This window comes from Stomoxys calcitrans, chromosome 1 (genome assembly GCF_963082655.1).
Source record: "Stomoxys calcitrans chromosome 1, idStoCalc2.1, whole genome shotgun sequence".
Lineage (NCBI taxonomy): Eukaryota > Metazoa > Arthropoda > Insecta > Diptera > Muscidae > Stomoxys > Stomoxys calcitrans.
Genome location: NC_081552.1, coordinates 115,768,626 through 115,786,182, shown reverse-complemented (window position 1 = coordinate 115,786,182; position 17,557 = coordinate 115,768,626). Strand labels below are relative to the sequence as shown.

At 39.1% G+C, this 17,557-nt stretch overlaps 1 protein-coding gene across 10 annotated transcripts in view; it reads left to right on the top strand.

Moving 5' to 3' along the window:
* Positions 1 to 1,405: 1,405 nt before the first annotated feature.
* LOC106086294 (glutamate-gated chloride channel) overlaps positions 1,406 to 17,557 on the top strand; it is a 383,785-nt gene continuing 367,633 nt past the window's right edge. For 8 of the 10 annotated variants that reach the window (XM_059360211.1, XM_059360210.1, XM_059360204.1 and 5 more), the window contains exons 1-2: positions 1,406 to 2,685; positions 9,324 to 9,344. In XM_059360211.1, the coding sequence (XP_059216194.1) occupies positions 2,129 to 2,685; positions 9,324 to 9,344 (578 nt within the window). In that variant the 5' untranslated portion in view covers positions 1,406 to 2,128. The remainder of the gene's footprint in view (positions 2,686 to 9,323; positions 9,345 to 17,557) is intronic. The other 2 variants (XM_059360209.1, XM_059360205.1) reach the window with 1 other exon arrangement.

The following is a 17,557-nucleotide window of genomic DNA, read 5'->3' as shown; positions in this document are numbered from 1 at the left end:
TGTAAACAATCCATTTTTCATCTCCAGTTATGATTCGTTTTCAAAACGGATCGAATTCATTGCGTTTAAGGTGCATATCACAAGCGTTGATTCGGTTTGTTAAATGAATTTCTTTCAATACATGTGGTACCCATATTAAAATTGACGCCAAACAAACAAATGTAAACAAAATTTCGCGCACTTTTTTTCTAAAGCAAGCTAAAAGTAACAGCTGATAACTGACAGAAGAAAGAATGCAATTACAGAGTCACAAGCCGTTGAAAAAAATTGTCAACGCCGACTATATTACTACTATATCACCGACAATTACTTTTTGGGCAACCCCAAAGCTGCCATATTGACCGATCTCTTGATTTAAGGTTTTGGGCCCATAAAAGGTGCATTTGTTGTCCGATGTTGCCGAAAATTTGTACATTGAATTAAGTTAGGCCCTTCGACATTCTTCTTGAATTTGGTTCTGGTCGGTCCAGATTTGGATATCGCTGCCATATAGACCGATCTCTCGATTTAAGGTTTTGGCCTATAAATGGTGCATTTATTGTTCGATTTCGGCGACATTTGGGACAGTGAGTTGTGTTAGGCTCTTCGACATGTTTTTGCAACTTGGCCCAAATCGGTCCATAGTTGGATATAGCTGCGTTATAGACCGATATCTCGATTGGCCCCATAAAAGGCGCAATTATCATCCGATTTCACTGAAATTTGACACAGTGACTTATGTTAGGCTTTTCGACATCCGAGTCATATATGGTTCAGACCGTTTTATTTTTAGACTATAGACTTGTACTCATTAGTATTTGGTCCAAATCGGAACATATTTCGATATAGCTGCTATAGGGCATAAGGTATGTATTTTCTTTTACCGTACTTTGACGAAAGGTGGTTTACATATATACCCGAGGTGGTGGGCATCCAAAGTTCAGCCCGGCTGAACTTAGCGCCTTTTTACTTGTTTTGTTTTCATGTGGATCTGATTTTCCATACGATTTTTCATCTCTACCATTGTATAGTAAGTACTCAATTAAAAAGGCCCGTTTAAAAGAAGTCCGCCCATTTAAAGGTAGAAAGCGATTTGTAAAACAATTTTTTATTTATGTTTAAATGTTTATTCAATTAGCAACATTTGAAAAGATACAATTTGCAATCAAAGTGCATTGTTTACAATGCAATTTTTCCGCTCGTATCTTAGTAACTTTGTCCTTATTTTTATCTTTGCAGATTATAACATAACATGGGCTGTTCCTTTGAAACAGCCAAACATAATTGCAGGATAAATGATACATTCGATACTGTTTGCCATACACCAATAATAACGCCAACATCTAGAACACGAAGCATTTACGCAAAAACAGCAACAATACATTATCAACTCGACAGCAACAACAACAACAGCATTTGTAACCCAAAACTGGATAAAACTAACGACGACTGCCAACAACAAAAATCGGCTAAAGCCAAAAAAAACACCACCATCAGTGCAACTACAATAAGTTGCAGCAACATCTTCAACTGCAGTAGCAACAGCAGCAGCAGCAACAGTAACGATAGCAACGGTTATACTATCAGGGACGAATTGAAAAGAACTTTAAGTTTTTATAGTCTGGAAGCCAAGGAGCACATATATAGGAATAGTCATAACTCCTTAAAGCTAGAGGGAAAGGGAGTTAAATTAACTGAATCCGAAGAGGAAATCCTACAAGAGTCGTGTGCAAATTGTTATCCTTTAGCCTGCCACAATAGAATTTGTTGCCGACAACAGAATTTGATTGAGGGAGAAATAATCAACCATACCAGCCATTGCTTGGAATCTCAGCCCAAGTATTTCAACACCAACAGCTGCAGCAACAGCATCTGCAACTGTGCCTGTGTCAGCAACAATAGCAAGTGTTCTTGTCACTGTCTGGCATCGTCGTATTTCTGCCAGAAACACAAAAACACGTTACGCAATGAAATTTCTCGTGGTACACAGGGGGTGGTGGACTGCACCAAGGGAGCAGTGTACACGAAAGCCGAACCATTGCCTAAAACCTATTTTCCAAGGGGACAGTGTTTGCAAAGGGTACTGTCACACGCGAAAATTGCCCTAACATCGAATACTCTCGATTTGAAGAACGGCTTAGCCGAGGCTATGGGAAATTCTGTAAAAATCGTGGAATCATTGCTTTCGCGTTCAAACACCAACACCACGCAGTGCCGGAAACATTGCATGGGCAACAAAACCAGCAACCAAATCACCAACACACACAACCATAAAGATAACAATAATAAGTCTGAGCCATATAGGGGCTACTGTCAGCGCAAACATCATACCCTAAAGCCCGATTTCATCCCGTATACTTCAACGAATTCCTCCTGCTCTCTCCATGATGCCATCAGCTCAAAACAAATCAAACAGCAACAGCAACACCAACAACAATACTCCAACATCAAAAGCAACACTATCAATAATAAAGTCACGTTGGGCAAAAGTTGCAACAATTGCCATAACGCTACGACGACATCTACGCCAACCCAAACCGCAGCCTTCAATTATATTGGTCACAATTACTATCACTTTCTGCGCAACTCGATCAATTTCTATACCGCCTACACGGCCAGTGTCATACTGGTGTTGTGCTACTTAACCACCACCACATCCGCTGCCACGCCCAAATCGGACGCAACATCCTTAGACAAGCATCCAATGTAAGTAATTTCCGTCACGACCCTTTCTTCTCCATGTGTTACTCCATTTGTACCTTGGGGTGTATCGAATTGTTCACTTCTAAACTGAATTTTCTACCCTTACCTATCCCAGCCTATTATAAACCGTTGATGTTAACCACGTTCTGCATATAGAGCAACATTTACACTAAGTTCTGAAATTAAAGAAAATAAATAAACGTCTTGCTGCCCAAAGTTTATTGGGTGTGTTGCATAACTTTTATCGAAACTCCAATAAAGCGAAATTTAAGCAGTTGTAAAAGAAAATTGATTTATATATGAAAATTATTATTATATGAAAAGTAAAATCAGATTTAGTCAGGCAGATTCGAGTCTTGGGTGCCCACGACCATAAGTTTTCCAAAGAATTTACACTAGTCAGCCTAGTTAATATTTTAACAATTTAGGACAAATTTAAAGGCAATTACTGAGGTTTCAAAGGCTCAAGAATACAAATGTGCGGATCGGTTTATAAATATTACCACCAGAGAAATAAGTTGGCTGATATCGGCGAACGCTGTCGGCTGGCCTTGAATATAAAGGGTGATTTTATATATATTTATATTTTTGACAACTCTGGTTTAACCAGCTCACGCACTTTTCGTGTTTTGTTTCACTGTCAAACATCTTAAGTTAGGTCTGTAATTTAACCATGAATCGTCTTACAAACGAACAACGCTTGCAAATTATTGAATTTTATTATCAAAGTACGCGCTCTGTTAAGAAAGTTGGTCGGTGCGCATCTTCCATTTTACGACGAAGCTCATTTTTGGCTTAATGGGCACATAAATAAACAGAATTGTCGATTTTGGAGTGAAGATCAGCCAGAAGCATTGCAAGAGCTCCCAAAGCATCCAGAAAAAGTCACAGTTTTGTGCGGTTTATTGGCTGGTGGCATCATTGGACCGTACTTCTTCAAAGATGATGCGAATCGTAACGTAACTGTGAATGGTGAGCGCTATTGTGAGATGATATCCAACTTTTTTTTTTTTTTTGCTCAAAATGCAAGAGCATGACATGTGGTTTCAACAAGACGGTGCCACATGCCTCTCATCACGCGTAACAATGGACTTATTGAAAGGCGAGTTCTATGAACATTTTATTTCACGTTCGGGACCGGTCAATTGGCCGCTAGGATCAAGCGATTTAACGCATTTTTGTGAATTTGATGTGTTTTTTTTTTTCAAAAACTTTCATGTAGTTCTTAAAAAATCACCCTTTAGAAGTTAGGCAAAAGCAGAAGTGGCTTGTTCGCGGATGTCGGCTTCTGATCCTCCGCCAAGATAGGAAAAGTTGTCAACATCTTCATTTACATAGACGTTTATAGTAAGCGGTGTCAAATTGGTTATTCCTATCCTCATCAGTTCCAATTTTGCCTACATATGCGCAAAGTCGATGTCAGCGTAGTCGATGTCTCCCAGGAAGTCGTTTATACCCCCGCGAACGCCATAGAATGCCTCAGCATTAGTTGCTTCTACGACAGCGACCAATAAAACCAAGAATAGCGTCGATGATAGGATGCAACCTTGGTTTACTCCTTTGAAACGGATTGAAACTTCAGCATTCCTATACAGCTACCTAAATAGTGTCATGATATTTTCAGGGATGGAGTTATTCAACAGGGTGTCTACATAGAGCTTCGTTTGCAGAACGAATCACGCTTGTAGTCTATGAATAAATGGTATAGGCGCGTTCCGGCCGGTAGCCTCTCTGTTACTTCTGCAAAACGCAGCCAATTGCATTCGAAATACGCTGGAGCAGAAGGCATGCCATTAAATTTTTTAAAGCGTTCAACAATGTTGTTCCTGTCCAGTTTTTGCACTGTGTGAGGTCATCCTTATTTGGGATTGTCATCATGATTCCACATTTCCATTCTGAAGAAATATAATTTGTATCTCAGGCCTTTAAGATGATGGGGATAATTTATAGAGAAATGGGCTGTGCTCCATACCACATATATACGTACATGCATACGCACAAACAAAATAAAATAAAATAAAACAAAAAAAAAAATAGATTACACCTCAAATAAATTAAACAAGTAAAAGCGTGCTAAGTTCGGCCGGGCCGAAACTTATATACCCTCCACCATGGATAGCATTTGTCGAGTTCTTTTCCCGACATCTCTTCTTAGGCAAAAAGGATATAAGAAAAGATTTGCTCTGCTATTACGGACGATAACAACGATACAGATCGATATCAACATACGGTCCGGTTCGGACCACATTTAAATTATATGTTGGAGACCTGTGTAGAATGTCAGCATATTCGAAAAAAAATTGCGTCCTTTGGGGGCTCAAGAAGTAAAATAGAGAGATCGATTTATATGGGAGCTGTATCGGCCTATTGACCGATTCAGACCATAATAAACACGTATGTAGATGGTCGTGAGAGGATCCGTCGTACAAAATCTCAGGCAAATTGGATAATAATTGCGACTTTTAGAGGCTCAATAAGTCAAGATCCCTGATCGATTTATATGGCAGCTATATCAGGTTATGAACCGATTTCAACCTTATTTGGCACAGTTTTTGAGAGTCATAATAAAATATGTCATGCAAAATTGTAGCCAAATCGGATAGGAATTGAGCCCTCTAGAAGCTCTAGAAATCAAGTCCCAAGATCGGTTTATATGACAGCTATATCAGGTTATGAACCGATTTGAACCATACTTAGCACAGTTGTTGGAAGTCATAAGAAAACTCCTCATGCAAAAAACTCCTCAGCCAAATCGGATAAAAATTGTGTCCTCTAGCGGCACAAAAAGTCAAGACCCAAGAACGATTTATATTTATCAAAACATGTACCGATTTGAACCATACTTAGCGAAGTTGTTGGAAGTCATAATAAAACTACTCATGCAAAATTTTAGCCAAATCGGATAGAAATTGAGCCCTCTACAGGCTGAAGAAGTCAAGACCCAAGATCGGTCGGGCCGAACTTTGGATACCCACCACCTCGGGTATATATGTAAACCACCTTTCGTCAAAGACCGGTGAAAGAAAATGCATACCTTACGCCCCATAGCAACTATATCAAAATTTGTTCCGATTTGGACCAAATACAAAATATTGGTCTATTTAGTAGCTATATCTTAAAATAAACCGGTCTGAACCATATACGATACGGATGTCGAAAAACCTAACATAAGTCACTGTGTCAAATTTCAGTGAAATCGGATTATAAATGTGCCTTTTATGGGGCCAAGACTTTAAATCGAGGTATCGGTCTATATGACAGCTATATCCAAATCTGGACCGATCTAGACTAAACTAAAGAAGGATGTCGAAGAATCCAACACCATTCACTGTCTCAAATTTCGGCGAAATTGGACAATAAATTTCGCCTTTTATGGCCCTTAAATCTAAAATCGAGAGATCGGTCTATATGGTAACTGTATCCAAATCTAGACCGATGTGAGCATAATTGAAGAAAGATGTCGAAGGACCTAATACAACTGACTGTCCCATATTTCAGCAAAATCGGATAATAAATGTGGCTTTTATGGGCCTAAGACCCTAAATCGGAGGATCGGTCTATATGGAAGCTATATCCAAATCTGGGCCGATCTGAGCCAAATTGACGAAGGATGTCGAAGGGCCTAACACAACTCACTGTCGCAAATTTCAGCAAAATCGGATAATATATGTGGCTTTTATGGGCCTAAGACCCTAAATCGGCCGAACGGACTATATGGGGGCTATATATATGCTTATGGACATAAAAAGAATCTGTGCAAAATTTCAGCTCAATATCTTTATTTTTAAAGACTGTAGCGTGATTTCAACAGACAGATGGACGGACATGCCAAGATCGTCTTAAATTTTTACGCTGATAAAGAATATATATACTTTATAGGGTCGGAAATGGATATTTCGATATACCCCCATCTTTCGGTGGTGGGTATAAAAATATATAATCTTTTTTCAAGATACCAATTACACCACAATTATCGTATTTTTATCAATACTGCGATAATGTTTGTCAAATTGCTTAATTTTAGCAGTCCCCGTTTGTTGTAGGCAAAGATAAGCTATTTCGTACTATTTTGCACTTTTTGGTACCAAAATGTACGTGTTTTGAATGGTTCATTTTGTAACCCATATTGCCTTCTTGTAAATACGTGCAAAATTTTAGGAATCTAGCTTTATCTGTAAAGAAAGTACCAATTGGTACAAATTGTACGAGTTGTGAATAGATTATTTAGTCACCCAAAATATGTTTCTTAGTTGGACCTGCATGCCAAATTTCAGACCTCTAGCTCAATCTGCACAAATAGTACCAAATAATACTAATATTGGTACCTAAATGTACGAATTGTAAAAAGATCATAGTCAATCATCATATATTTACCAATGGTACCAATTTTGGCACCAAAATGTGCGAATAGTGAATAGATCAGTTAGCCGTCCATCATATATTTCTTAACTGTAACTACATGTCAAATTTTCGACCCCTAACCCAATCTCCACAGAAAGTACCAATTGGTACTAATATTGACACTTAAATCTACGAATTGTAAAAAGATCAGCATGCCAAAATTAATCTACGCGGATGGACCATTTGAGGCGCAGTCACGGTCAACAGTTGCGTGCAATAATCTTCAAACTTTAAATTATATGGACCATACTATCGATCTAAACAAAGATTTCAATGCTTTTTTTGAACTTTATGTGTTTTTTTTTTTTTTTTGAAAAACTTTTCTACAGCTCTGAAAAAGTCTCCATTTATGGCCCAAATTTCGGAGCCCTAGTCCAATCCGTAAAGAAGGTACTATTTTGTACGTCTTAGTAACAAAAAGTACGAATATCAAAAAAACTTGTATCAAAAGCTTCAAAATATCAAAAAAAAATCTTCTAGTCACTCTCTACATATTGCCAAGATATACCTGTATCCCATATTTCAGAGGAGTAGCTTAGTCTATAGAGAAAGTACCATTTTTGTACCAAAATGAACGAATACCAAAAAAAATCTTCTTGTCGCCCGGTAAATATTGCCAAGATCTATCTGCTTTCCAAATTTCAGAGCTGTAGTTCAATCCGTAAAGAAGGTACAATTGTGTACGTTTTACTACCAAAATATTCGAATCTATAAAGAAAGTACTAAATAGTTCAAATTACAGAACATAAGTACGTTTTCTTCCACTCCTGATACGATTTCAGCATTTCGTATTAAACACAACTCATTGTATTTTTGTCAAGATTACGATATGTTTACTAAATTATTTAATTTTACCCGTCTCCGTTCACTGTAAAAGTATATAGGCTATTTCGTACTTTTTGGTACCAAAATGTAAGATTTGTGAAAAAATCACTTAGTCTGCCAACATATATTTCCAAGTTGAACCTACAAGTTAAATTTCAGAGCTCTAGTTCAATCTATATCGAAAGTACGAAATCGTACCAAATACGACACTTAACGTACGTTTCTCCCGTTTCCGGTACTATTTTCCACATTATTCGCAACGACAATCATTTCAGCCAAATTTCGAAGTTTTAGCTCTACCCGTTCGCCCTATGAAATGTTTAAATTATGCAATGTTAATTTAAGTTGCTATATTCTACCCAAGTATCAAAATTCAATTAGTCCTCTAGTTCAATTAACGAAAAGGTACCAAAGAGTACCGATTGCGGTACTTAAAGTACTATTTCTCCCAATTTCGAAAAAAATTTCAAATTTTTTTTTTTCAAATCTTTTTTTTGCGAGACGCTCTTTTGAATGTTTTTGCGCCCAACAACATTCTCTATAAACTCTATAAACATGCACTATTTCGTACTTTTTGGCACTTTTTAGTACCTAAACGTACGAATATCACTAATCCCATCTTATCACGTGCTTATCACCCAACACCAATATTCATGATTCTAGGTTGGACCCTTTGGGCTGGACGATGAACAGTCAGTCACGCGTCTTTTTTATGTATATAAAGATATATCTATATAAACGATTTTATGTTCTATAGTCCTGGAAGCGTAAATTTTTAGCCGATCTGGTTTATTCATACTAATTCAGTTATCAATTGAGTTATTATTTGAAAATTGTTAGTGGTGGGTACCTAAGAGTCAGCTTAGACTTACGTAGCGATAAAGGTATGTGGCCAAAAAATAAGGCGACACCACAATTTTCCGCTCGACCAATTATGCGTAGGAATAAATCTTTGATTCTTTATTTAGCACTTAATCAACTTAGCACATTCAAATGTGTCGAGAGTCGCTTTTTAAATGGCTGTCATTAAATCGTCTTCTTTGTTCTGGCTATCAAATCCGTAACATCAACCAAAATAATAACGTTTTTCGATACACCCCAGGGTTCGCATTTTATTTCTTATCCTCATTTAAGAGTAAAGTACCGAAGCATGATTTAAGTAGTACCTCACCAAACTACTCGTTTCAATATGTAAGCATCATATAAAACATTTCAAGTATATTCAACATCCTCAAAGGTCACGTTACACGCACTGTTCAAGGAGGTCCGCCATGAACTCTTTATTCCTCAGTTTTTTTTTTTTTTTTTTAATTTTATAAACTTAACCAACTCAAATTCTCTTTTGGACCCTTTCCACTCATACACTCCTCTTTAAAACAAAATTTTTTCTGTTTTTCTTTACGTTATAATTTCAGTAAAGGCATCGATTGGTCGAAGTAAGTGCACCCTTCAGATTATATTTCTAAATTTAAATTTCAGACAAAATGAGTGTTGATTTGATTTATGCAATTGGCTATACATTAAGGCATGTTCGTCTATGTTAAGTTCTTATGTACGATTTTGTTTTTGTAATCATTTTTGTTTAAACAGAGTCATGCATATGCTTATCCTTACAAATACGATCATCACTTTACAAACCTACACAACGCACTGTGGTTCAGATATAGTTTTTATACCCATCACCATAGGATGGCGGTATACTAATCTAGTCATTCCGTTTGTAACACCTCGAAGTATTGATCTAGGACCCCATAATGTATATATATTCTTGATCAGCTCGACATTCTGAGTCGAACTAGCAATGTATGTCCGTCCGTCTGTCGAAATCGAACGCGTTAAGCTAGCCGCTTGAAATTTTGCAAACATACTTAATATTGATGTATGTCGTTGGACCTGAGTTTTCATCCGCTTTGGCTGAAATTTTGCACATAGTGTTGTGTTATGACTTCCAACAACTGTGCCAAGTACGTTCCGAATGAATCTTTAACCTAATATAGCTTCCATATAAACCAATCTTCCGATTTTACTTCTTGAGACCCTGGAAGCCTCAATTTTCATCCGATTTGGCTGAAATTTTGCACATAGTGTTGTGTTATGACTTCCCACAACTGTGCTAAGTACGGTCCAAATCGATCAAGAACATAGGTCCCACATAAGCCGCTCGCCCAATTGGACATCTTGAGCCCTTACAAGCCGCGATTTTTATCCGATTTGGGTAAAATTTTATTTCATGCGTCTAAGCAACTGTGCCAAGTACGGCCCAAATCGGTCCATAACCAGATATAGCTCCCATATTTGAGCAGAATCCATGGTGGTGGGTTCCCAAGATTCGGCCCGGCCGAACTTAGCACGCTTCTACTTGTTACAGTTCGAAAATATGTTACTATTTTAATAGCTTTTTTATTCGACCTTTAACACCTGCAGTTTCCTTTCTAAAGTCTTTAAAATCGGTTCAGTAGTTATTGAGAAATTTGTGGTAAAATTTTAAATGAAGAAAACAAACAAACTTTTTTATGCGATTTGTCAAAAAGAAATCGAAAGTTCAACTTTGTCCTAAAATTTCCCAATTTCATGCAAATCCATAATAGTTTTAAATCATGAAATAGTACTCGTTTTAAATCATGATACCAATACTCGTTATCAGGGTTACCGTTGACCATTTTGAAAAAGCGGCACAAAAAGTTAACACTACTAGACCGATTTCCAGAAAATTTTATAGGTATAGTGCGATCCTTGGAAAGTTTTTTTTTTTAAACCAGTTCATATATGTGCGAGCTAATACCGTAACTGCAAACCGCCCGTCCAAATACATATATGAAGCTTCAGAAGGATTACTAATTTTAATCAAATTCGTCCCCCAAGAATTCTTAGGTTAGGTTAAGTGGAAAATCATTATGGACATACACCTAAAGCAACAATCGACTTGTTGTTCTTTGTTCTTCATACCACGCCCCTAAGTTGGTTCCTAAGTGCTGGTGTCTGTTAGTAGCGAAATCCGGGCAATGATATGAACAAAGCTTCAACGTTTCACTATCTTCCTCATAATGCTATCACTTATCGTACCTATTTTGCATATGTGAGCTCGTAGTCCCATGGGTCCCGTTATGATACCGAAAGCTATCCTGACCTCCTTCTTACTTCCTTTCAGTAATCCTTTGGGGAGATCCGGATCATGAGTAGACGTAGCTATCTTCTCATGATCCGGATCTACCCATAGGATTTTCGTCGTCCTACCGACAGCTCGCTGTTCCATAGTGTTACATGTGTGTTCGTTAGCCTCGCCCTTAACGCGGACTGCGTTGAACCGAAAGGCATCGGATTAACCAAGCTTATTGGTCAGATTACTGACCGCAAAGGTGTTCACACTCGACGTCCTCACGTTAACACCACACGACCTCAGGCATTTCGTGTTCGTAACCCGGATCTTGGTCTGCAGGACAGTACAATAGTCAGAGAGTCAGAAATAGATCTCAGTCCCTGTATTCTCAATGGGGATGCCCATACCCCCTTGTCCTCTAGCTTTGATATACCCACGTATCATGAACTTCGAGATGGCAACTGGCAGCAGTGCCTCTATCGGAAACCTCTATCATTTCTTTCAGGCTTTCTGTCGTAGCCTCGACTATACCCCAATGGTGTGGCCTGTTCCAATGCTCCATCCATTCACCAATCGCCTTAAGTCTTATAGCCGCAGTGGCTACCTCGCACTCAATCGCCCCCCTATCCCAAGAAAACACGTTCTTTGAACCTGTTGCATTATCTTTACGTTGCACTCTTCCTCTATCGCAGTCCACCAAACTACTGAGGCGTAAGTTAATGTATGTCTAATCACGCTTCTGTGGTACCAGCGGACTCTCCTCGGATCCGGGCCCCTTTCGAACCTACAGCCCGTCTACATAGTGCCCAACATTTGTGAGCCTTCTCGGTGCGCTCCTGAATGTGACACTTTATGAGTTATTTCCATATGATTATAACCCATTACCCTCGATTCCCCTGTTAAATTTGGATGAAATTTGATATATTCATAATTTTGGCCATTTATATTGACGTAGTCATTTTTTTTAAAGAAAATTAAAAAAAATAAAATTGTAAAAATTTATGAAAGAAAGAAAAAAAAATAATAAAACATCTTCCTTTTAGTTCCTAAACATTTTTATGGCCATTTAGCGAAGAAGGTGGATTTAACTACACTGACTTAAAATACCACCTGTTGGCATATCGCCATAAATTTATTTGTTTTAATATAGAAACCATCAAATGCAACACGTACACTTTACACCAATCCAAATTTCACTAGGATACCTCTTGCCTAGCTCGAGCTGGAATTTTTCTCAGATAGCTCCATTCTTGGGTTGATCTCTACCCCTTCGTACTTAATGGGTTAATGACATTTTCGTTAAAGACCGAATCACCCAGATTAATTTACATTAAAAAAAATCATTTCAAATGATACCATGTAGTTTTCTTCTTGGAATTTCATAGTTCACAATACAGTATTTAAGGCAATTATATTACACTTAAAAATTCTATAAATTACACCTACAGTTGTCGCTAGGTCATTGGACATTAATAATTTATTTATTCATCTGCCAAGTAAAAATTGGTGGGCATGAAAAAAAAAACAACAACAACTGCAACAACAAGGAAATCTCTTTAATAAAGCTCGGAGGAGAAATTAGAAGCATAATTTAAGCAGAACGTAGATGGCTCGCCGTAAAAATTGGTCAAAATTTAGTTTCTTGAACAACCTACTTTTCAAATTTTTTCAAATTGTTCGCGTAAAATGTTATATTTAGAAATAAAAGTAATTTAAAACCAATTGGCCGACACAAACAATAACCAGTTGCAATTATACAACCAGATTGGGAGCAAACTAAAATGAGCGCAGAAGAAAAAAATTTCATCAAAATTCTGAAGCTGGTTCCATCACTATAAAACTAAGATATTTGCAAAGGCAACCACATTTTGAAGGCTTTGAAAGATTAGAATCGGCAAAATTTGCATTTGCAACAGTGGATGGGCCAATTGCTGCACCCAGTAGCGAGCACAATTTTCAAAAAAAGTTGGAGGTTTGAAGTTGACATAGGAAATACTCCAACGTCTCATCATCTTCTCCACAAGCCCTACACATGCTATCACTTGTCGCACCAGGTTTGCATAAGTGTCCTTTCTCCTTTTTGTGTTCTCGTAATCCTTTTTTTCCTTTATTGCACCAAAGGCTATACTGACCTCCATCTTACTTCCTTTCAGTAATAGCCCCATCCTCTCACGATCAAAATCACCCCATAGGATTTCCGTCGTCCTACCGACTGTTTAGCTGTTCCACAGTGTTACATGCGCATTTGTCGCCCACGCCCTTAAATCGGACTACGTCGACCCGAAAGGCTTCGGGTTAACCAAGTTTACCGACAGGAGTTTTCTGGCCTTCACTGCCAAATCGTCTGCCCTTTCATTCCCCCTTAGGCGTTAATCTCCTTTTTACATTGCAAGACTGTTCGTGACCTTACCGTCCTGGTTGTTATTTCCCTTATGGCAATTTTACTGTCCGTAAAGATGTTCACACTCTACGTCCTCGCTTTAGCACCACACCACCTCACGCTTTCCGTGATCGCCCGGATCTCCGCCTATAGGAAAGTCATATGGTCAGACAGTCTAAAACAGATATCAGTCCCTGGATTCTCAATGTGGACTCTGTCCAGATGGTAAAACTAAGGTTCCGTCAATCCAAGACTCTGCCGATGGTAGCAGGTTCGCACTCAACTTCAAGGTTCATCTCTCCCATCCTCAATCCGTTCTCCCATCGCCTTAAGTCTCATAGTCGCAATGCCTGCCTCACACTTAATGTGTATGCCAATGGGTCGAATCTCTAGAATAGTCTCCAGTGCCCTAGTGCGCGTGGTCCTCATCGCTCCGCCTATGCCAAGAAAATATGTTCTATGAACCTGTTGTATGATCCTTATGTTGCACTTTTTCTCCATAGCAGTTCACCAAACTACTGAGGCGTAAGTAAGTATTGGTCTAATCACGCTTTTGGGCCAGTGGACTATTCTCGGATTTAGGTCCCATTTCGAGCCTACGGCCAGTCTACATAGTGCCCAACATCTGTGAGTCTTCTCAGTATGCTCCTGAATGTGACATTTCTAATTCAATTTCCTGTCCAAGATAACACTTATGTGATTTGACCTTGTCGAATTTAAAAATCGTTCTATTGAGGAAACGTGGTGCGTTAAATTGGCCCACCTTCGTCTTCCTCGTGAACAGACATATTTCAGTCTTCTCTGGATTAACATTGAGACCTCTGGGTCTAGCGCAGTCATATGCCATATGCAAAACCCTTTCGGCCCTTCTGCAAAGCTGGTTCGAATCCTTACCCCTTAGAAGTATTGTAACATCGTCTGCGTAGCAGACGGGCTCAAATAACTCCCCAGTCAACATTCGTAATAGGTCATTTATGGTGTGCCTTGTGCCACTTTCATGTCCTTCGTTGTTTCCGCTCTCACTCCCATGTCGTCTACTAACATTTCAGTTTAGACTTAAATTTTTGAGAGAATCTTCTTCATCTTGGCGGCGTCATTAACGCTATCGACCTAATCGCCGAACAGCTTCTAGGAGTCCCGTTTTTCCGCTCTTGTAATCTTATTGTATTCCTTGAGCCGTGTGTAATAGCCGTCCCAATATATTTCCGCTTTTTTACGATGTGCTCTGTTAAAAAGTCTGCGGACCTCTTTCCCAATGTTGTTAATCTCCCCGGTCAGCCAGGGTTTTTCTTGGGCTGATTTCCTTTCCCGAAGAGGACAACTATCCTCGAAGGACCCCACCAGTCCAGTCGTAATCCTGCTGACATTTTCGTCAATGTCTTCTATGCTTGGACAATCTAAGTTATCTTGCCCAAGTCTTCTTCTGAGTAGCCTTCCGAATTTTGTGCAGTTGGTTTTCAACTTATTTCGGAAGCTTATCGGATTCGGCGCTGGCCGTGCTATTTTAAACCTAATGTAGCGATGGTTTTAGAAGGAATGCTGCATGGAGACCGTCCAAACCTGAACCTTATCAATTCGATTTTCCGAACATATTGTCACGTCTTAAACCTTCTCTCTAATCAAATTAACAAAGGTAGCGGTGATACCAATATTAAGTGTTATTGGGTTGTTAGTATTCAAGAATTCTGCCAGGGCTTGGCCCCGCTTATTAATGTTAGTACTACCCCACGAAATGTGGGTTAATATTGAGACCCCTGGGTCTAGCCCAGTCATATGCCATATGCAAGATCCATTCTGCCCTTTTGCAGAGCTGGTTCGGATCCTTACCCCTAAGATGTATTATAACATCGTCTGCATAGCAGACGGGTTCAAATCCCTCCTCAGTCAGCATACGTAATAGGTTATTTATGATGGTCACCCAAAGGAATGGCGTTAAAATAGCCCCTGTGGCGTGCCCTGTGCCACTTTCTCCCTTATATTTATGTCAAGTGCTTGGAATATCGGTTCTATCCTTTCCAGCAACGTGGACTTTCGCCCGATTACGCTGCCGGTACATTCTCCTCTGTCTCCTTCGTCTCGACCCGGATCGCTTTCCCGTTCTGCTTGTGAGCTTAGCAAAGCCATCGCTCACCTCTGACGTCATCTCACGATTCGGCTGCGATGGCTGTCGCTGTCTGAATACGAGTCGGAAACACCACCTTTACTTAAAGGCTGGGGACGAACTGTGCATCCTTCTGTCTTATCCGTCTCTTTCTAATTAATTAGTCTAACGACTAGTTGTGCGCTTGAAACATTACTCTCGACTACAGGTGCCAAGGCACCCACACCTATAGGAGGGGAGAACAACATGCTACGGTCTGATGCCACCACCGCAGCTGTCGGGTCTTTGGAGTTCATTTTAGCCTATTCCAAGAATGGTTTAAAGTTTCTTCGTAGTAGGTAGTACCTATTCCGAGATACGGATATATTTATTTGAGGAGCGAAATGAAAACACGTCCGCTCCACTCAACGGCTACTTTGAGTGTACATTTGAAGGAAATAGGGTTTTAAGAGAAAGTTTCTAATTTTGGCGGCTTCATAAACAATATCAACCTATTCGCAGAAAATCTTCATGGATTCACGTTTTCCGCTGTAATCATGTTACGACGTGGTCTGTTTCACCACGTGCCCTGCGATAAAGTCTTCGAACTTCTATGCCTGTGCTGCGAGTCTACCCGGTCATGCAGGGCTTTCTTGGGCTGATGTCCTCGTCAACTTCTATGCTTGTACAATTCAAGCCCAAGTCTTCCTCTGAGGAGCGTTCCACATTTCGTCCAGATGGTGTTCACTTTATGAAAGTTGTCACGAAGACTTGATTGAAACACACAACAAAGAGTTTCCTCCTACTCCTCCCTGTGTAGTACCTCCATTTCTCCTTGACCAAATCTTGGTCTCGCTTGCTTAAGACTTTTATCATACTTTCCGTCGCGAATTTGTTGTTCCATCCCTTTGATGAAAACGCCATTGTGAGCAGGGGTATGTCCATCTGTCTCAACAGATCGAGCATTGAACTCTCCCAAGGAGTGTGGATACTTGCAACAAGCTTTTTGACCGTATCAATACATTCTTCTAAGGCACAGCGCAACATCATGATGTACCCTCAATACTGCCAGCTCAAAATTTGTATGGGTGGACCCTGTTCAGAGTTCTAAAATACGCTCGTTAACAAGATCCTGCCGGATGCAAAGCTGATATCGATGACTGCACACGTTATGATTGCTGACCACTCTTGCGTTAAAGGGCGGCTCCTTTAACGACCATCCCTTTTTCAGCGACCATCTTCCCCTTCCGTGATGCCTCTGGCAGACTTTTGGAAGTCACAGTCCTCCATGAAGATTCAGAGGTCGTGGGCGCTTCCCCTGTTTCTTTTAAAACCTTGTCTGAATCCGTAGGATACTATCGACTCCATTGAGGGAGGGCTGCTTTGCACTTCCCAGAGTAGTTGAAAGCGGGGAGTTTTTTTTTTTTTTTTTTCTTCAGCGTCTTAACAGTGTTATGCTCATCGGGAGATCTGTACCTGTAATTGATAACGAAAATCGTTCAGCTAAATTTGTCAACAAAATAATGGCTTGCACTAACGATTATGTTATTCTCTAATTCCTTAACGGAAATCGTTACTTTTTTTCCTTGGCAACTCTAGCCTGAAAAACGAAAAGCACAAAGAGGATTCGACAATAATTCTCAATAACTCTTCTCATAGCCGGAATATTTTCTTCTATTAATCTAATATAATTATTTAAGAAAAGTATTATCAATACCAATTTATTCATATTAAATATTATTATATATCATATTATTTTTATCATATTACGAAAAGCTCTCTAGCACGCTTATTAATTGATCGTACACAGACGTATCCCAAATATTTAACAAAAAAAAAAAAAAAAAAAATGGAGAAAAATTAGCTATTGTAAATAATTATCTATATTCATTTCGAATGGAAAATCGTTAAGTTGACGATCTTCTATTCTTTAGCGAAAACAGCTGATTTTAATGATGTCGATTATCGATAAAAGTGGCTACTAAATACCAAATTCGTTAACTTTTCTATTATCGCTTTTGAACTGAACGATTTTCGTTAAAACCATTTACAGAATTCAACTACTGTTTCCAACCTCCGTAGAAGTGGTTGG